Source organism: Lepus europaeus, chromosome 3, assembly GCF_033115175.1.
Source record: "Lepus europaeus isolate LE1 chromosome 3, mLepTim1.pri, whole genome shotgun sequence".
In the NCBI taxonomy this organism is placed as follows: domain Eukaryota; kingdom Metazoa; phylum Chordata; class Mammalia; order Lagomorpha; family Leporidae; genus Lepus; species Lepus europaeus.
The window spans coordinates 10,921,655-10,943,608 of NC_084829.1; the positions used below are offsets into that span (position 1 = coordinate 10,921,655).

The 21,954-nt window shown below is 48.8% G+C and overlaps 1 protein-coding gene across 1 annotated transcript in view; it reads right to left on the reverse strand.

Moving 5' to 3' along the window:
• ELOVL2 (ELOVL fatty acid elongase 2) overlaps positions 1 to 21,954 on the reverse strand; it is a 61,913-nt gene that overhangs the window by 11,754 nt on the left and 28,205 nt on the right. The window contains exons 2-3 of the mRNA XM_062187330.1: positions 9,005 to 9,068; positions 2,618 to 2,805 (exon numbers count right to left, since the gene is read on the reverse strand). Of these exons, the coding sequence (XP_062043314.1) occupies positions 2,618 to 2,805; positions 9,005 to 9,068 (252 nt within the window). The remainder of the gene's footprint in view (positions 1 to 2,617; positions 2,806 to 9,004; positions 9,069 to 21,954) is intronic.

Sequence of the window (21,954 nt, forward strand, 5' to 3'; positions counted from 1 at the left end):
TACTGGCTCCTTCAGTCACAGCTCAAACGCCACCTCCCCAGGGATGTCTGGCCCACTGCCAGCCCATCACACTTCTCCCACAGGGCAAAGGCTGTGTTCTAGAATCTATACTAGAACCTGACACAGTGGAGCAACTCAATACATACTTAGCAAAAGAATGGCAATCACTGCAGAAACTTCTTGGTACAAGCAAACAAGTTATCAATCACTTGACTAGATTCTATTAAGTACTCTGAGTATCACAGGAAATACTCTGAAGTCGGCTCTGAAAACAGTTACAGTCCGGGCCGGCGCCGCGGCTTACTAGGCTAATCCTCCGCCTTGCGGCGCCGGCACACTGGGTTCTAGTCCCAGTCGGGGCACCGATCCTGTCCCGGTTGCCCCTCTTCCAGGCCAGCTCTCTGCTGTGGCCAGGGAGTGCAGTGGAGGATGGCCCAAGTGCTTGGGCCCTGCACCCCATGGGAGACCAGGAGAAGCACCTGGCTCCTGCTATCGGATCAGCGCGGTACGCCGGCCACAGCGCGCCTACCGCGGCGGCCATTCTTTCTGTCTCTCTCCCACTGTCCACTCTGCCTGTCAAAAATAAAAAAAAATAAACTGAAAAAAAAAGTTACAGTCCGCCATCAATGACAGTGATTTTGAACCGAGGCTCACAGAAGTCTGAGAGGAGACATGGACAGTGGAAGCAGGGAAGGGGCTCAGCATGAAGTTGTCATCACTAAACACAAACATTCCACTGGGTTGTTTGAAACCTGAACTGCCATCCCTGTGGACGGTAACTAGTATTCCACTCGCACTTGACAAAACCACCTACTGTGTGCCAGTCTGGGAGCCCTTCAGGTGCAGAAGCCGTGTCTTACCCATTTGGTACCTTCAGGGTTTTGCACAGTTGACAGCACTTAGAGGGAACTATGTGTTGGCAAAGCAGAATCCACTAATCCTCACAACTCACTCCAGAGTTAAGTAGGATAAACACTGTCTTGTCTACCCAATGGGTAAGATTCAGAAAGCCTAAGTGTTCTAAAATTACTCCAAGTGGCAGAGCTGAGACCTGAACTCACGTCTCCCGACTACGCTACCAAAGCGCCACCCAAGCCAACAGCAGAGCCGCTGACGGGGCCAGCATGCAGGCTGGCCTTTCTGATGCAGCAAGCGTTTTGCCCTTTGCTATGAAGAGAAACTAACCCCGTAAATTCCCACCCTGCAAATCTCATCTAGTGAGCCCAAAAGAAAAACCATCCTTTCCGAGTTGGTCAATGAGTGAGCACCCTTGAGACAGGATTTTGGAGTTGTCAGCATGGCTTTCCTAACCCCCAAATTCTATGCTCCCCAACCTGCCCCGCATTCCGGATGCCTGAAATTTCATGGTCAGAGCCGCATCCCAGCCACTTAAGAGAAATGGTTAGTAACCGTGATTAGAATGGTGCTCACTGCAACAATGCACAGAGTAAACTCTTGGTGAGGACCTACCCCGGGGTATATCAAAATGTGGAAAAGCAAAAAAGACAAGTTTATTTTGGTGCAAACCATCATTGAAACCCACAGATAGCTTTTTTCGTACTCCATCTTTCACATGAGCTTTTTGAAGATCCTATTTTAAGGCAAGAATTTAATTTCTATTAAAATCAATTACGCCAGGAATACATTATTGGCCACTTATACTTTGTATCAATTATTTTATCCTAACTTCTTGTTTCCTTTTTCCCCCAGGGTAAGTATATGTAATGTTTCGGTTTCTCCTTGTAGCCCAAGGAAGTAACTTTTGTTACAGAGGCAGGACATTCACCCCTGCTCCCAGAGCTCACGGGCAGCCAGCGCTGGGCTGGGGTGTCAGCCTGAGCTCCGGGGTCAGCCCTGAGACACTGCTGCGCCACTGTCAGCTCCAAAGGCGTGTGGAGCACTACTTAAGGGCACGTGCACACTTGCACTTCAGTCACACGAGTGACATTTGACGTTGAAGGTAACTAGAAGTACTGTGACTCAACCACTGCCTGTTCTCAGAAAATTATGCAACTTTCCTAAGCCTCAGTGTCGTCATGTGAAAGAAAATAACACAATCGTTAGAGACCCATTCAGATCTGAGTTGTGATTCTAGATTATAACTAGGTTAAGGACTAAAGACACAGATCTAAAACGGGATGAACAAAGTCCAAGTTAGAAACAAGAGACTTCAAGGACTTTTAGAAATATTGGGGGCTGGCATTGTGGCATAGCACATATAGCTACTGCCTGGGATGTTGGCATCCCAGAGGGCCACCAGCTCAAGACCTGGCTGCTCCACTTCCAATCCAGCTCCCTGGGAAAGCAGTGGAGGATGGCATGAGTGCTTTGGCCCCGTACCCACATGGGTGACCTGGAAGAAGCTCTGGGCTCCTGGTTTAGTCCTGGCTCAGCCCCTGCCACAGCAGCCATTTTGGGATTGAACCAGTGGATGGAAGATCTCACTTTTTTTTTCTCCTAAGATTGATGGATTTGAAAGGCAAACATCAAATGCTAGAACAAATTCTTGAGGTCTTAAAGAAGAGTAGCTATTGCTACTCTATTGCAACCATTGGAGACTTTGGTAGGCGATGTGATTGTGGCTACAAGTCAGTCCCCGGACTCCATGAGCACTTACCTCTGCCAGCATGTACGCGGAGAGAAGAGTGATCCCGAGGTTATACAAGGTGAGGGTGCCCCTGAGGGAAAGAGCAGGTCTGTTCTTCATGTATTTGTTGCCCAGCCATATTGAAAGCAGATACGCAACAGTGAGAAAAAAGGTAGGAAGATAAGAGTCCAACAAGAGCCATCCTCTGACTCGAGAATCTGAAAAGAAACCAACGGTGAGAATCCTGCAGAGTAACCCTCCTGTTAGCGGTACAGCGTCCCCTTATCCTCAGGGGCTGTCCTCTAACCCTCCTGTTAGCGGTACAGCGTCCCCTTATCCTCAGGGGCTGTCCTCTACCAAGGATACTACCTGAAACCAAGGATACAACCCAAACCTACATATGCCATGTGGGCACTTAATGACTTTTTTTTTTTTAACACATTTTAAGCTTTTATTCAGTGAGAGAAATGCATAGGAGAGTGAGGGCCCTGTCTAAAGGAGGTAAATCTGGGTTCATACTGAGTACCAGGAACCAGCCACGTGGAGGAGCATCTAGGCCAGGAAGCATGGGGCGGGGTGGCCCGAAGGCCCTGCACCCTGGAGGCGCAGGGCTGCAGCCAGCCCTGTACTGGTAAGAGGCCAGGGAAAGGAAGGGGCAGGCACACTGTGCCTCAGGCTTTTAATCCACTTCCAAATTAACCTGATTGGCTGGTGGGAGCTCAGGTGTGGCCAGGTAGGGGCATGAGGTCACACAGCGGCGTGGTCTTCCAGGTCACAAACCTAATCATTTTTAACTTGTATGCCTGCCTACATCATTCCCTCCTCAGAGAATCCATTCCCTTAAACTTAAGGGATATTGATGGACATTGAATCATCTTTTCTGTAGCTGCTTCCTGCTTATGAGGTGTGTAGTGCAGGCCCTGCCTATCCAGGGTTTGGAGGTCTCTATCTAACAAATTCACTTTCTGAGCTGGAGCAGTCTCAGTCATTGTCAACTGACCTTTTCCTCTTAACCAAGCACTTACGTACTACGGCCACAACTTTTGCAGCTGGAGGCACCACAGCAAAACTAGCACGAATTTCTCTTTGCTTCTTCACAAGTTCATACACAGGTTTGTTCTTACCACAAGTCTTAGGCACATGGTCTTCGGCTTTCATTAGGTTGAGCACTTTCACCCTTTCACCTCCAAAAAGGGGACTTTGTGGCTTCTCTTTGGCTCTGAATTGCCAGCCTCACCTCTCCTGTGCTATGGGGCTATCACTAAGTAAAACACAGGCTCTTGGGACAGGGCACTGCCATCCTGCAACAGGCAACCAAGATAACCAAGATATGCCGGACGAAGGGATGATTCCCATCCAGGATGAGATGGACTGGGATGGTAAGCGATTTCATCATGCTAAAACAAGAACTGTTACTTCTGGAACTTTCCATTTAAAATTTTTGGACTGCAGTTTACCACAGGTAATTGGAACTTTGGAAAATAAAGCCACAATAAGGGGTAAGTAACAAAAACAACAGGAAAAACATGATACAACATAAATGAGCAGCATTTGGGTTACAGTTCAGGGGAAGAAGAAACCAATGGGACAAAGAGTTAAGGAAGGTTTCATGGAGCAAGTGCAGTGTAAGTGGACAGTGAATGACAGAGAAAAAGGTGGGACGAGAAAGTTCTTCAATGCCTACTCTGGAACAGTTCCTGACTTATTCTAAATTAACAGGAAGGGACTACTATTACGCCATTCTAGGGATGAAGAAATGGTCAGAAAACTTCAGTAACTTGCAAAATGCCACACAACGGTTAACAGCAGAGCTGGGGTTGCAGTACGTCTGCCTCCCAGCCCGCTGCACTGCGCTGCTGACCTCCCATAGACAACCTGGGCAGTGAGAGGACAGAGGGCATGCCAACACTGGATCCCAGTTCCTAAAACCACAGAGACCCAGAGCGCCTAGGAACCAGAAATGGATGTAGTGTTCAGCAGATCCAGACAGACAAGTTGATGGCAGCACAGGCATGGGGAGCTGAAGACAGTACAGGCAAAACTCTGGAGCCAACGACGGGGAACTGAGCAGGAAGTAAAACCATGGTTGGCAAGAACCTGGACACATCAAGTGCACCGATTTCACTTGAGAATGTAACAATTCGAGAGCCTAAATAAAACCTCACAAGAGGGACCGGCACTGTGGCATAGCGGGCCTCCTGCAGTGCCAGCATCCCATATGGGCGCTGGTTCAAGTCCTGGCTGCTCCACCTCTGATCCAGCTCTCTGCTATGGCCTGGGGAAGCAGAAGATGGCCCAAGTCCTTGGGCCCTGCACCCACATGGGAAGACCCAGAGGAAGCTCCTGGCTTCAGATTGGCACATCTTTGGCTGTTGCAGCCAATTGGGGAGTGAACCAGTGGATGGAAGACCTCTCTCTGCCTGCCTGCCTTTCTCTCTGTGTAACACTGACTTTCAAGTAAGTAAATCTTTAAAAAACAAAAACTTCACAAGAGTTACAATAAAAAAGGGGGTGGGGGGCGGCACCATGGCTCACTTGGTTAATCCTCCTCTGGCGCTAGCATCCTATATGGGCGCCAGGTTCTAGTCCCAGCTGCTCCTCTTCCAGTCCAGCTCTCTACTGTGGCCCAGGAGGGCAGTGGAGGATGGTCCAAGTGTTTGGGCTCCTGCATCCATATGGGAGACCAGGAGGAAACACCTGGCTCCTGGCTTTGGATCAGCGCAGTGCCAGCCATAGTGGCCATTTGGGGGTTGAACCAACGGAAGGAAGACCTTTCTGCTCTATAAACTCTACCTGTCAAATAAAAAAAAGTTACAGTAAGTAGCACCAGAAAATACCTGTAGGCATGTGAATTTTCTTTATTCTGCTTTTTGTTTAAAGAAAGTGATCTTGCCCAGAATAATAAAACTTGCATGCTGTGTTTTAAAGAAATTACTCATTTACTTTATTTGAAAGGCAAGAGAGTTCTCTCAGCTGCTGCTTCACTCCCAAATGTCACCCAAATGTCACCCAACAGCCGGGGCTGAGCCAGGCCAGAGCCAGGCACTCAGTCCAGGCGTCAGCGCCTGCTGCCCCGTGCACATCAGCGGGAAGCCGGCCTGGGGAAGCGGGAACTGGCAGCTGAGCCAGGACTGTACCCGGTCACTCTGGGATGTGGCTGTGGATGCGCACGTAGCATCTTCACCTCTACACCCCACGCCCACCCGTTGTTGACCTCTGTAAACAGAGCTGTAAGGAGCTGCTCACCCCACAGCCTCAGTCCCCTTTCCTGGAATCCAGATCCCCCACCCTCACCTCCCAGCCACCTCCCCCACAGGCTGTCCCACTCCCTCGAGGAACACGCTTATAAAGCTCCAGCTGTCTCCATCACTTGTTCTGTGAACTTCTCCCTTTTGTGATGAGGAGGGCAACCAGCTCTGCTCAGCATTCACCCGACAGCACAGGGCCTTTCACACAACCAGCTCGTCACGGCTGCCTGCAGAAGCCGGTGCCACCCTGCCACCTCCTCGTGCTCAACTGCAAACAAAATCCCACTCCCTCTCTAACACCCAGATGAACGCCCCACCTTCTCAGGGGAGAGGTTTCCCCCTGCACTCTCATGACTGCAGCTCCTTGTCTGGGTACCGAAATACCACTGTACACGTTATGGCTCCAATACGGTTGTTACGACGAATGCTGAGCACCTACTCTGTGCCAGCCACTGTCCTAAAGCCTTCTGTAAGCATTAACTCTCAAAGCAATCCTACTGAGAGAGGAGCAAGAGGGTGGGAGCATGGGAGGGAGGGCAGGTACGGCAGGAAGAATTGCTATATTCCTAAAGTTTTATTTATGAAATGCATGAAGTTTACATTTCTTAAATAAAATGTTTCTGGGGCGGGGGGTGGGAGGAAGCAGTCCTGTTACATGAGTGATAAGGTTATCATCAGATTACATTTGAGAAAAATCAAGCAACAGTTATAGGGAGCCCTACCCAGGGACAGTGACTTGAACACAGGGACAGGAAGAGAAGAAAGGTCACGTGAATGGGGGCAGACACTGGAGGAATGTGCGCAGAAGCCAAGGAATGCCAAAGACTGCCAGCAGCCAGCACAAAGTAGGTGACAGGGAGCAAGCTCCTACCTACACCTTGGTTTCAGACTTTTGGTCTCTAGAACCATAAGAGAACAAACCTCTGATTCTAAGCCGGCCAGTTGGCGGTGCTCTGTACGGCGGCCCTGGGAGAGGAGCAGACGTGGTCTAGGCCTGAACCACTCCCCTGCTGTTCAGATGTGCTCCTGCGCCCTTCCCAGCAGGGTGCTGCATGAGACGGGCAAGCTCTCCCATCTGGACCCTGCCTCCCTCTAGCCTCTCAGCGCTGGATCAAGAGCAAGTATCAATTCAAACAGACTCAGGCACATACTGAGGAACTGGTCCAGCTCCCGAGCGGTTTCATCATCTTGCATCTTGTGCCATAAATCTGTAAATGTTTGCTTGAGTTGTTAGAGACAATCATAATCATTGCAACTGAGAGATGAGAAGAGAGACTTCTAGTAACGCTGCTCATCTGTGGGACTCGAGAGACAAGGCTGTATTAGCTACTTGCCAGAGGAGTATCCCCTGGTGGCACCAACAGAATACAGTCAGAGAAGCCTAGGAGGCCTCCGAGACGTGTACTGCCTGACGCGCCAGTCAACGAAGCCTGTGCCACGTTTAGGAAGGGAAAAGCACTCCTGAGGGCTTACACGCCAGACACCTGTCGTGTGTGTGATTTGACTGACAACTGTCAATCTCATAATCTCCTGGCTCCAGAGGAAATTTCCATAAAAATGACCAAAGCGGAGTAAACGACTACAGTCTTTCCTCAGTGGATCTCACCTCTGCAAAATTCCAGATCATGCTGATCTGACAATGTTTGGTAGGAACTTGCATTAGAGGCTTGGTCAACCCTCTCGTGAAGTGGCCAACAGAAAGCCACAGTCACTGAGACGCTGCCATTCCTCCCCACATCCTGCAGGCCTCCGCAGAGGGTCCTGCCCGCCACTGAATCCTCCCCACCCCGGCCACCACCACTCCAAGACGACAGTGAGGACACTGCCATTCTGCCCTGTCCAGCCCACAGGGTCATGGCAAGGACACACGCAAGGAACAGAGATCACATGAAAATGTTTCTAAGAGCTGCACACTATCAGCATTCCCTTACATTCAAACTGTACAGTCATTCAGTTAGAACAGTTTATGGATCCTGGAGGGAAACTGGGGAGTGATGTGAATAAATGAAAACATCTCATTCCCCCTCCCCCTCTCTCCCAATACTGCCAAGGAAATAACTTGCAGAGAATTGCAGATTTTCCTCAGTTCTGTGAACCACAAAGGCTCAGGTGGAATGAAACGTTCTGTCTAGAATTTTTTTGTGAAATATGCAGTGCCTAATCTGTTCCCAGAACTGTAATATTTTTTAATTCCATTTTCCATGAACTTTTTAAAAACAGATTTACTTATTTATTTGAAAGGCAGAGAGACAGAGATCTTCCATCTTCTGGTTCACTCCCCAAATGGCCGAATTGGAGCAGCTGGGACCTGAACCGGCACCCATATGGGATGCTGGCACTGCAGGCGGCAGCTTTACCTGCTATGCCACAGCACCGCCCACCCCCTCCCCCATCCCACACTGTAATGTACCCTGGAGATAAATGGTGTATGCACTAGCTATGGTTCCTGCCCTTATGGGAGAAGCAGCTGTAGCCTGTGAAGGAAAGCAACGGAGAATACCGGGGGGCCTGCTTAAGAGAAAATTGCCTCTCTGATACCTGAAGCACCAGGAGGCTGGACACTGACTCACAGGTGGCTGGGACTGGATGGTTCGAACCAAGCAATCCACAACAGGAAGTCCAGTTTTTGGCTCAAGGGCAATGGGAAGACAATGATGAGTTTTAAGCTACAGAACCACACAATATAACTTAAAATGCTCTTTAGTTATTTTAGCTGAACTTCATAAGGCTGGAAGAGGACAGCTACCTCTAAGTGACTGGTGATGGGAGAACAACCGAGACACTTCTAAACTTTTCCCATAGCCCTGGGCTCACAAGGCCTGTAAGGACAGAAATACTGCGTACATATGACTGTGCACGTGAGGGTAGCAGAGAGAGAGAACAGAAAACAGTTGGAAAGAAAGTGACAGCTTGGCGTGGTGGTCAGAGACCCCGGAGCAGAGCACTGCGTGTCATGCCGTCTGGCCTCCTGCTCCCCAAGGTCTTCAGTGGCGGGAGAGGCTGTGTGGGAGGAGACCAGGGCCTTCCACATGTGCTGGGGAAGGTCAGTTCCTAAACGTTAAGGACCCTGCTGTTTCCAGGACACCAGGAATAAGAGAACCGTGTTCCGTAACTGACTGCCGTTCTTCCTGTGTGCGTCCCACATTCAATTCTTGAGCAGCACACCCACCTCGAGGTCCGAACATATTGTCCAAAAAAGCATTAATTTCATCATCAAGGGCCTTTAGTTGCTCCTAAAAGAGAAGGAAAAAATGATTTAAGTGTTTTGATTTTATACACACACACACACACACACACAGCTTTAAAACAAGCAACAGGTAGTCAACAGAATCACCAAGGTCTCAGCCACAAGGGTTTTCGACCACAAAGGCTTAAGTCAGCCTCACCTTTCACAACAGCACTTGTGAAGATTTGGAAGGAACAATTCCCCTTTGATTTCCTTCGACAAGAGTCGTCCAGGAGAACAGGCTTGGTGCATCTGCACATTGAAGGGTTATTTGACCTTAATTCCACTTTTGTCTAAGATGCAGGCAGGCACCGCAGGCACTGTGGGTTAAACCATCATGTGGGACCCCCACATCCCATATTGCAGCGCCTGGGACCGGGTCCTGGTGGAGACCCTACTACTCGCCTTCTGATTCAGCTTCTTGCTCATGTGCATACTCAGAGGCAACAGATGATGGTTCCAGTTCTTGGGTTCCTACTACCACCGTGGGAGACCTGGATGGAGTTTCAGGTCCCTGGTTTTAGCCTGGCCCAGCCTTGGCTGCTGTGGGTACCTGGGGAGTGAAGCAGTGGCTGAATATTGACTGTTCTCCCTTTTTCTTTCCCTGTTGCTCTGCCTTTCAAAGAGGCAAAGCTATTCTATAAGCAACTCCCACTGCCGTCATTAACAAGGTTACTAGCAAGCAACAGTGAAGCCTATTCCTGCAGAATATAAATGTAACTGTTAAATGAAAACCCAGGGCTGGTGCCATGGCTCACTAGGCTAATCCTCTGCCTGCGGCACCAGTACCCTGGGTTCTAGTCCCGGTTGGGATGCCGGATTCTACCCCGGTTGCTCCTCTTCCAGTCCAGCTCTCTGCTGTGGCCCGGGAAGGCAGTGGAGGATGGCCCAAGTCCTTGGGCCCTGTACCCACATGGGAGACCAGGAGGAAGTACCTGGCTCCTGGCTTTGGATCAGCGCAGCACGCCAGCCGTAGCAGCCATTTGGGGGGTGAACCAACGGAAGGAAGACCTTTCTCTCTAACTCTGTCAAAAAAAACAAACAAACAAACAAACAAACAAAAAAAAAAAACCAGCCAGACTGTATTTTATTAAACTGAAGGTAAAACTTTAAAGATATTTTTTTTGACAGGCAGAGTGGACAGTGAGAGAGAGAGACAGGGAGAAAGGTCTTCCTTTGCCGTTGGTTCACCCTCCAATGGCCGCTGCGGCCAGCGCACCGCGCTGATCCGAAGCCAGGAGCCAGGTGCTTCTCCTGGTCTCCCATGGGGTGCAGGGCCCAAGCACTTGGGCCATCCTCCACTGCACTCCCTGGCCACAGCAGAGAGCTGGCCTGGAAGAGGGGCAACCGGGACAGAATCCGGCGCCCCGACCGGGACTAGAACCCAGTGTGCCAGCACCACAAGGCGGAGGATTAGCTTATTGAGCCGCGGCGCTGGCCTAAAGATCTCTTTATCAGGTAAGGAAACTGAGCACCATAGCTACTCTATTATGTTTTGTTAGTTTTCAAGCTTTATTTAAAAAAAGATTTTACTTATTTGAAAACCATAGTTACACAGAGAGAGGGAGAGTCAGAGACTGACCTTCCATCTGCTGGTTCACTCCCCAAGTGGCTGCAACAGCCAGGGCTGAGCAAAACCAAAGCCAGGAGCCAGGAGCTTCATCCAGGTCTCTCACGTGCATGGATGAAGCCCAAGGACTTGCACCATCTTCCAGCGCTTTTCCCAGGCTATTATCAGAGAGCTGGATCACAAGTGGAGCAGCCAGGACATGAACCACTGCCCATATGGGATGCCAGCCTTGCAGGAGGCGGCTTTATCCACTATACCACAATGCTGGCCCCTCAAACTTTTTTTTTAAGATTTATTTGAAAGACTTACAGGGAGAGGAAAAGAAAGAATGAGCACTTTTATCTGTTGGTTCATTTCCCAAATAACCACAATAGCTGGGGTTAGGGCAAGTAAAAGCCAGGAGCCTGGAACTCCATCTGGGTCTCTCAGTTTGGGTGCAAGGACCTAAGTACTTGGGCCATCTTCCGCTGCCTTCCAAGGTGCAGTAGCAGGAGCAGGAGTAAAAATGAAGCAGCTGGGACTTGAACTATCGCTCATATGGGATGCTGGCATCAACTTAACCTGCACCACGGCATGGGCCCGTTTTCAAGCCGTTTAAAACATCAACTTCTAGTCAGTACCAGTAAAGACTGTCAGTTGGGTACACCACGTCGATTATTGCCATCTTAGCAGAGCAAGGCTACTGCTGCTAAGGATCTGAAGGTTGACAAGCTGGCTGGCTCAGCTCCCGTTCGTGCTGCTCTACTTTACACTGCTCTAACACCTGCCGTGGCGTTCCCTACCTCTGCTGCAAAGTTACAGAGCCCTCCCGATGCCAAAGGAGAAGACAGGGCACTACTCAAGGTTCTGCCAAAGGATTTGGCCAGCAGACTGGTCTCTGATTACCTGGGTTGAGCATACTGGCCTCACAAGTTCATGTGGAACACAATGAACATTCAACAGCGGTAGGCCGGTCAAGACGCCGAATGCCTCTCATTCTCAAAGCCCAGTGGCCAGGTGGAGAGTTAACTCCCAGGCATCTGAAAGGAGCACCCACACACTGGGGGTGGCATGCGTCTCGGGACCTGCTCCTCATTCCTGACTCTGAATGGAGAGCAAGTGTAAGGACGTTTAGGTCTTTGGAAACTTTAGGAAGGAGGATGGGGATTAGAGAATAACAATTACTGGCACCTACTACTATTGGCCAGTGGATTAAGAACTTTAATATTTCACAGACTCTCTACAAAAAATATTTTGGTTTAATCAAGCTTGTAAGTTTTTCAAACAATGTTTTTTAAATATCTTTTCTTGGCTCATCCTTAATTTATTTACTTATGTAACTACTTATAAGGGATAGACAGATCTTCCACCTGCTTGTTCACACTTCAAATGCGTCCAACAGTGAGGGCTGGGCCAGGCCAACCAAAGCTAGAAGCTATCTGGGTTTTGCAAACAGTTTGCAAGAATCCAAGTACTTGAGCTGTCATCTGTGGCCTACCCAGGGTGCACATCCACAGGAAGCTGGACTGGAAAAGGAACCATAATTCCAAGAGGGCACTCCGATAGGGGTTGTGGGCATCCAAAGCCGCGACCCAACTGCTGTGTCAAAGGATCACCACTAAACACTATTTTTATCTTTGGCTTCCACGTAGGACACCTCAGGAGACCTCTAGACTTGAGCAAGGCTGGTTCCCTAACATCTCGATGTGACGGAGTACGATCTGCAGTGCTGTTGGATTAGGGCACAGCTGTCCAGAGGCCTCTCCGTGCTTGAGCGAGGACTGTGAAGCTCACAGATGTACTCCCCTGCTAACTAGTGGCGATGAAATCTTTCTTCCATTACCACATCATGAACAAATGTTTAAACTTTCTGTTTGTTTGCTAAGGTTCAAAATCCATTTGCCAGCATTTCAGTTAAAGAAAACTCTAACTGAATGTTGCAAAGCGCACATTATTGCTACGATCTCATGGAAATGCAGAGCAGAAACAGAGAAAGGGAATATCTGATGGAACAGAGAATGAAGATGATGAACACAAACATGCATTCTACTCTTCCATCCACTGACTTACTGATTCATTAATCAATTACTTAAGCATAACTATATGCCAGCATTGTTAGATGTTGAAACACAAAGTCTAATGAGACATGGCCCTTATCACATAGTTTTCAGTCTACAGAGAGTAACAAACAAGTAAAAAATTACAGTACTAGTGTCTTCAATATTACAAGCGAGGCTTACAAAAGTGGGCTACAGGAATATACAGAAAAGCACTTCCATTTAGATTTCCTAAAAAGGGTGGGCTTCCAGAACAGACGATGCAATCTCTGAATTTTTTTTTTTTTTGACAGGCAGAGTGGACAGTGAGAGAGAGAGACAGGGAGAAAGGTCTTCCTTTACTGTTGGTTCTCCCTCCAATGGCCGCTGCAGCCGGTGCACCACGCTGATCCGAAGCCAGGAGCCAGGTACTTCTCCTGGTCTCCCATGTGGGTGCAGGGCCCAAGGACTTGGGCCATCCTCCACTGCACTCCAGGGCCACAGCAGAGAGCTGGCCTGGAAGAGGGGCAACCGGGACAGAATCTGGTGCCCCGACCGGGACTAGGACCCGGTGGGCCGGCGCCACAGGCGGAGGATTAGCCTATTGAGCCACAGCGCTGGCCAGTATGAATTTTCAAAGATTCTAGATCACTGTCAAGGAGGAGGAGAGGGGAGTGTATTGGCAAGAAAGACTGGCATGCACAAATGCACTGACTCTTAACTCACTGGGGACACACCGATGGCCAGGGGCTCCAGTGACCCATATGTATGACAGGAGGAAATACAGCCACTCTGGGGAAGCCAGAAGCCGGTAAAACTTACCTCCGTATTTCTGGGTTATTTAATATAGACAAAGAAGTAGTCTGAAAAAGACACTGATGAGACCACAGAAGAACACCAAGATTCCCACTGGAGTAGTAAAATGTAAGCCTCAGTAGAGTTTTATAGTGGTTGTCTACTTAGCCAAGCACGACAGAGCACAGTCTGGGCAAGGAAGCAACAGCTACACAAACACTAGGTTCTGTATGTGTAAATGCAAGAGCCTGCTGGACCAGACCTCAAGATTTACACCACAACCTAGGAGCTGGGAGGAACCAACCAGCTCCGTGCTGCACTTCATCCATTCAAACACCAGTTTTGAATGGATCTGTGTACTAATATTTTATCACATGAAGAAAAAGCAAATAGCGCCAGGCTCAAAGGTGTACAGACAAGCTGTGACGTATGTTGACAGGCAAACAGCAAACAACTGGGAGGAGGGAAGCAGAACCGCCGTGGTGACGGGAGTTACTGACTGAGGGGTGGGACTGTTGGAGGTAGAATTGGCACAGATCAGAGGAGAGGGCAAGAGGTCAGCCCTCAGACCTGGGCAATGGATTTGCAGCCTTGACCTCCACACTTCAGAGGGCTCCTCTCGGGCCATCCTTTGCCACTGGCCGTCACAGAAAAACAAACATCCTGTGAGCCAAGCAAACAGGCCTACCATGGCCACAACAGCCCCTCCAGACTTTGTTCCAAGTTGCCCAGGCCACAGGACTCTGCCGAACAACTCTGAGCCCACTTACAGAATAACCCCTTGCACCCACACCTAAGTGCACATTCCACGACCTGCAATTCAATTTGTGGCTGTGAACAGCAAATAGCTAGAAAATGGGATGACTGGAAGCCAAGAGGGCCATATTTAGCTGTGTATCCCTGACTACTTATTACAGCTTACAGGAATGTAAAATGGCACAGCCACTCTGCAGAAGAGTTCAACAAACACAGACCTACAAAATACAAAAATCAGACCTACCATATAATCCAGCATGCTACTTCTAGGTGTTTTTTTTTAAATGTATTTATTTGAAAGTCAGAGCTATAAAGACACACACAGACACACACACACAGAGAATCTCCCATCCACTGGTTCATTCCTCTAGGATGGCTGCAATGGATAGGGCAGAGAAGGGAGCCAGTCCCAAACCAGGAGCTTCCCCTGAGTCTCCAATGTGAGTGGCAGGGGCCCAAACACTTGGAACATCTGCTGCTGCTTTTCCCAGGCCACTGGCAAGAACTGGACTGGAAGTAGAGTAGGTAGGGCACGAACCAGTGCTCATATGGGATGCCGGTGTCACAGGCAGCAGCTTTACCCAGTATGCCGCAATGCCAGCCCTCACTTCTAGGTATTTACCCAAGAAACAAAGCACATTACCATGCAAAGATCTGTATACAAATATGCATAGCAGCTTGAGTTGTAATAGTTAAGAAATATAAGGTCCATAAACAGGTAGTAAATGCAGTCTAAGACATTCAATGAACTACTATTCAGCATTATAAAGGAATGGATTACCGATGTACACACAACATGGCTGGGTCCCAGAACCGTTACAGTGCAAAGAAGCAAGATGATCTATTTATATAAAATTCTAGAAAATATACCTTTTATAGTGACAGCAAATCAGTGGTTGCCTGGGGACTACAGGGGAAGAGCCTGAAATATTCTTCAAAAATAAGAGTTAAACAAGGACATTTTCACATATGCATGATAAAGAAATTATAAGCAGCAGAAATGTTCCACACAGCATATTAAAGATGTTCTCTGTGCCAAAGGGAAATGATTCCATATGGAAAGTAGAACTCACAGAAAAGAATCAGACTGGCTGGCACCGTGACTCAACAGGCTAATCCTCCACCTTGCGGTGCCAGCACACCAGGTTCTAGACCTGGTCGGGGCACCGGATTCTATCCCGGTTGCCCCTCTTCCAGGCCAGCTCTCTGCTATGGCCCGGGAAGGCAGTGGAGGATGGCCCAGGTCCTTGGGCTCCTGCACCCCATGGGAGACCAGGAGAAGCACCTGGCTCCTGGCTTCGGATCAGTGCAATGCACCGGCTGCAGCGGCCATTGGAGGGTGAACCAACGGCAAAAAGGAAGACCCTTCTCTCTCTCTCTCTCTCTCTCTCTCTATCCACTCTGCCTGTCAAAAAAAAAAAAAAAGAAAAAGAAAAAGAAAAAGAATCAGACTGATCTAATTGAAGAGTCGTAACTCACAACACCTAAAGCCAGCCAGCCTCAAACCACATCACTGCCAGCACCACTGGCGCTGCTAGCCCCACGCTCATTCCTACAACCAGGAAGCAGCACAGCACATCCACATGCCTTGCACCTACTTCTTCCACCACCAGGAGGCGGCCACATGGAGGCAGCGGTGACCCCTCCAAGGCAGACCCACCACACCGACTTCTTCCAGAAACCTAAGCTGGCTTCATGGCCAGGGAGTCCACAGCTCGCAGTGCTGGCAGACTGGATCACCACGCTTCTGAGGATACTTGGGAGACAGGAAAGCCATGAAGGGCATGTTTGATTTTTTACCACCACCATGCTCACTGGGACTTCCACCCATCCCTACCTGCATCGCCTGCAGGTCAACATAACCCACGGCATCTCAGATGAGGGGACATTTGCTGGTCTGTTCTTGAAGACTGCAAGCCCAGGGGTGGTGTTGTCGCACGTGACCTGAATTACAGCTCAGTAAAGATGTGTCAGAGTTTATACATTCAGATCGGAAGGTTTCAGAGTTCCCAGAACATGGGAAGGTCACGGGAGTCTGGGACCACTGTGGGGACTGCTTTGCAACCAGTCCACGACTAAGAGTCTCTCTAGAGAAGCTGAGGCAGGAAGCAAGGTAGGAATGAGTCCCACCAGGAACTCCGCCTATGCTTTCCCTCATCTAAATGACAGGGCTCCAGGTTCCGCTCTTTCTCCCCTTCCTCTCTCTCCCTTCACTCCCCGTGTTCGTTTGCTCATTCCCTCCTTTCCTTCCTCTTTCATTTCCTCATTTTCCTTTCCTTATCTATGTCTTAGGTCTTACGTAGTTAGTATTTGTCTACCATGGACATTGTTTTATAGAAACCCAGTGATTCAAGATCTTGGTGTTTATCCTATTATGTTGATTGAATTTTACAAGTGTTTTAAAGAGACTTAATCTGAATAGCTATTTTCCAATACAGACTCACTGCATTTTTTAAAAATATTTATTTATTTGAAAGTCAGTTAGAGAGAGAGAGGAGAGGCGGGGGGGAGGGGACAGAGTGTGTGTGTGTGTGTGTGTGTGTGTGAGTCTTCCATCCGCTGGTTCACTGCCCAAATGGCTGCAACTGTCAGAACTGCACCAACCTGAAGCCAGGAGCCAGGAGCTTCTTCTGGTCTCCCACATGGGTGCAGGGGCCCAAAGACTTGGGCCATCATCCACTGCTTTCCCAGGCCATAACAGAGAGCTGGATTGGAAGGAGAGCAGCCGGGACTCAAACTGGCACCCATATATGGGATGCCAGCACTGCAGGCTATGGCTTTACCCACTACGCCAAAGCATTGGCCCCTCCTCTACTTCTGATCTAACTTCTGCTAATGCGCCAGGGAAGGGAGCAGATGGGTCATGTCCTTGGGTCCCTGCTGCCCTCACAGGAAACCTGCATTTTTTCTTTTTTAAACAAAGCAACAGAGGGAGAGAGACATTCACTCCTCAAATGTCCCCAACAGCCAGGCTGAAGCCAGGAGCTGGGAACTCCATCAAGGTCTTCCACAGAGGTGGCAGGGACCCTCGTCTGCTGCCTCCCAGGTTGTGTTAGCAGGAGGCTGGATCAGAAATGGAGGAGCAGGGCTGGGGTGTGGCAAAATAGGTTAAGCCTCTGCCTGCAGTGCCGGCATCCCATAAGGGTGCCAGTGTGTATCCCAACTGCTCCTCTTCTCATCCAGCTCTCTGCTATGGCCTGGGAAACAGAAGATGGCCCAAGTGCTTGGGTGCCTGCACCCGCCTGGGAGACCTGGAGGAAGCTCCTGGCTCCTGGCTTTAGATCGGCACAGCTCCGGCCGTTGTGGCCATTTAGGGAGTGAGCCGGCAGATGGAAGACCTTTCTCTCTGTCTCTCTTTAACTCTACCTCTCAAGTTGATAAAATCTTAAAAAAAGAAATGGAGGGGCAGGAACTCTGATCTGGGGTGCAGGCATCTCAAGCAGTGGCCTAACCTGCTGCACTACAACGTCTGTCCACACTGCTTTTTAAAATTAACAAAAACCTTTAAGGTCATGAAGAAGACTGTTAAGTCTGAAAGGAGACACCCTGTGTAAATCCTTACTTTCTTCTTTTTTGGTGTATTTCACAGAAAACTAAATCTAATGCGTTCAAGGACAACAAGTCGAGAAATAGGATAAATTCCTAAGCTGGTCAAATCCTGTTTCAGAGTAACCTGACCCAACTGTGACAATGTTCCAGGAGTGTCAGGGTCAAGGCCCAGCTGCACAGACCCGTGGGATCTCCTGCCAGGAGACAGATGAGATACCATCACACAGTGTCCTGCCTTGTTCCCAGGGCTCAGGAAGGCGGACAAATGTTGGAACCCCTTCAGGCAGACCACTGAGGGACTGTTCCCAGCCACCTTGCATGTTTTTGAAGAAACTATGTTCACAACTATGACTGAAACTTAACAGTTTGGAGGATGGATAAAGTGGAAACATAAAAATACAAAAACAACACTCATTGGCTGCCATGCAGCTGACGCACATCTTACACCGACACCCCTAAACTGCCTTGCAGAGGACCAGCCTCAACATCCTGCCTTCTCACTACTGTTCCCGGGAAGGAGCCAGGAAGCCAGTTAGCGTTTCTAGCCCATGGCCTACCCAGAACCTAAGTTCTCAATCAGCTAATGAAGAGCCCGGGGAACGTTTACATGCAGCCACCACCTCTGGTGACACACAGAAACCAGACGGTGAGCAACGCTGCACGGCTGTGTTTATCAGGCACTGGTTACACTTCCTTTAAGTTGGGTGTGTTCCCCAATTTACAATGTGGAAACAGACTGCAGGCTCAAGGGTGGCGCTGTTGCACGTGACCTGAATTACAGCTCAGTAAAGATCTGTCAGAGTTCATCCAGATTGGAAGGTTTCAGAGTTCAGGACAGGGGAGGTCACCCAGCAGGGCCCATGCCCCTTTGCTGAGCCATAGCATCTCAGGATTCTGGCCTGGCCACAGTAACAGGAGCTGGGCTTCTGCACACCCTGAGTCTGCAGAACAGTTCCACTCGGCTAAGGGGACAGGGGGTTTGTAACGACCAGACTATTACCGCGGTGGTTTCGTAGGCTCTCTCCTGCCCCACAGCGCTCTGTCTCGTTTCCTTCAGAATCTGGTCAGCTGGCAGACTGACCTCGTCCCCCTGACCATCTCCCAAAGGCCTAATTACAGAGGTGGCAGAGGCAGCACCTGCTCGTGGCACAGGATCACTGGCCTCTCTGGCACTGCTGTGGTCCCTTCACAGCACTCTCCATTCCCCAGACCCTTACTGCTACTTCATTTGCTTACTGTCCGGATTTCCCACTAAAATGTAAGCTCCAGTTGTCTCTAATTCCAAGAACAATGTCCCTGCATATGAGCACTTAATACTTATCAAATCGCGGCTCACTAGGCTAATCCTCCGCCTTGCGGCGCCGGCACACCGGGTTCTAGTCCCGGTCGGGGCACCGATCCTGTCCCGGTTGCCCCTCTTCCAGGCCAGCTCTCTGCTGTGGCCAGGGAGTGCAGTGGAGGATGGCCCAAGTCCTTGGGCCCTGCACCCGCATGGGAGACCAGGATAAGCACCTGGCTCCTGCCATCGGATCAGCGCAGTGCGCCGGCCGCAGCGGCCATTGGAGGGTGAACCAACGGCAAAAAGGAAGACCTTTCTCTCGGTCTCTCTCACTATCCACTCTGCCTGTCAAAAAATTAAAAAAAAAAATACTTATCAAATGAATTAACAAAGCTCTCTGAATTGTCACAATAACCACTTGGTATTTATTTCATATTACATCACACACCTACTTTTTTCATACATGTGACCTGGTTTCCAGTATATCTTGAAAGCTTGTAAAGCTCTGTTAAATGTCAGGGTCAACTGGACCCAATTTCATTTTTTGAATTTTATTTTTGAAGTTTGTTCTAGAGAACAAAGAAACATTTACTCATCCCTTATTATTTTTTTTAAAGATTTATTTATTTGAAAGACAGAGTTAGAGAGGCAGAGACAGTGAGAGAGGTCTTCCATCCAGTGGTTCACTCCCAAGATGGCCGCAATGGCCGGAGCTGTGCCAATCTGAAGCCAGGAGCTTCTTCCAGGTCGCTCACGTGGGTGCAGGGGCCCAAGGACTTGGGCCATCTTTTACTGCTATCCCAGGCCATAGAAAAGAGCTACATTGGAAGAGCAGCAGCCAGGACTAGAACCGGCACCCACATGGGACGCTGACACTTCAGGCCAGAGCTTTAACTCACTGTGCCACAGTGCTGGACCCTATTTTATTATTTGAAAGGCAGAGATACAGCAAGGCAGAGGTGCAGAGAGAGAGAGAGAGAGAGAGAGAGATCTTCCATCCACTGATAGGCTCCCTAAATGGTAGCAACAGCCAGAGCCTGACTGATCTGAAGCCAGGATCCAGGAGCTTCTTCCTAGTCTCCCACATAGATGCAGGAGTCCAAGGTCTTGGACCATCTTCCACTGACTTCTCAGGCACATTAGTAGGAAGCTGGATCAGAAGTGGAACAGCCGGGACTCAAACTGGTGCCCATGTGGGATGCTGGCACTGCAGGTGGTGGCTTTTACCCACTATGCCGCAGCACTGCCTTTCCCATTTTTAACAAAAGATTTGCTTATTTGAAGGAGTTAGAGGGAGAAGAAGAGACTGATCTTCCATCCACTGGTTCACTCCCTAGATGGCCATGATGACCAGCACTGGGGCAGGCTGAAGCCAGGAGCCAAGAGCTTCATCCAAGTTTCCCATGTTGGTGACAGGGGCCCAACTACTTGGGCTATCTTCTGATGCTTTTCCCAAGCCATTAGCAGGGAGCTGGATGGGAAGTGGAGCAGCCAGGACTTGAACAAGCACCCATTTGGGATGCTGGCATCACAGGAAATGGCTTTACCTGCTACACTACAACAGCCCTGGCTTATTTATTCTTAAAGTAGAATCAAACTATTTTGCAGTTAACATGAATCTAATTGGCCCTTTTAGAAACTTATGATACATTATGGGATCTTAGTGGTCTTATTTTGTTATATTTTAAAACATTTTGCCATTTAATCATCCTAGGAATTATCACTTCTCAGTCATTTTGATCTACTAAAAAAGTGTAAAGAATGATGAGATGGCCTAGAAGGACAATCCAACAGTCAAAGAGGCCATCACTGTTGCATCACCCTTCATTTTTCCTTTTTAGTTTACCCAAAGTATTAGATCATTTGTACCTAGAAGAAGATACCACGGTGTCATAGGTGAAGCTGACCTCCTGCCATGCTGGCATGCAGTGCCAGTTCTTGTCCCTGCTGCTCCACTTCTGATCCAGCTCCCTGCTAACGGCCTAGGAAAAGCAGCAGAGGATGGCTCAAGTGCTTGGACTGCTGCCACCGATGTGGGAGACCCAGAAGAAGCTCCTGGCTTTGGCCTGGCCCAGCCTGGAGCTGTTGTGGTCATCTGAGGTGTGAACCAGCAGATGAAGATCTGCTTTCCTGGGTCTCCCTATCTGTAACTCCACCTTTCAAGTAAAAAATAATAATAAAAAAGGCATACCTAAACAACACTCTGGCCTCAGAATCAGCCCTTAAGGCATTCGGATCTGGCTAAAAAGCCCATGAGAGTTTCACAGGCATGGAAAGCCAAGACACTGTGGCAAAAAAAAAAAAAAAAAAAAAAAAACCTAAATGAAAGATCTCTGTGAGTGAGATCCCAGCAGAAAGAATGGGCCATCAAAGGTGGTGGTACCTTTCTCTGAAGGGAGGAAAGAACTTCCAGTTTGACAATGGCCTTGTCTAAACAAGGTCGGAGTCTGTGAACTCAAGAGGCTTCCATAGCCTTGGAAGCTCATGACAAGAGCCTTGGGTGATTACTGACGTCATAAATAAGAGTGTCAATTGTTAAATCAACTACAGGAGTCACTGTGCATCTGCTTCCCACGTAGGACCTCTGTCCTTAATGTGTTGTACTATGCAAATTAATGGTAAAACTACTACCCAAACAGTACTCTATACTTTGTGTGTCTGTGTGCATGCAGTCTGTTGAAATCTTTACTTAGTATATACTAAGTTAATCTTCTGTATATAAAGATAATTGAAAATAAATCTTGATGAAGAGTGGGTTGGGAAAGGGAGTAGGAGATGGGATGGTTGCAGGTAGGAGGGAGGTTATTGGGGGGGGAGCTGCTATAATTCAAAAGTTGTACTTTGGAAATTTATATTTATTAAATAAAAGTTAAAAAAGGCATGAAGGAAATCTGGATATAGCATCTCACTAGTCTTTTTAAATCTTTCA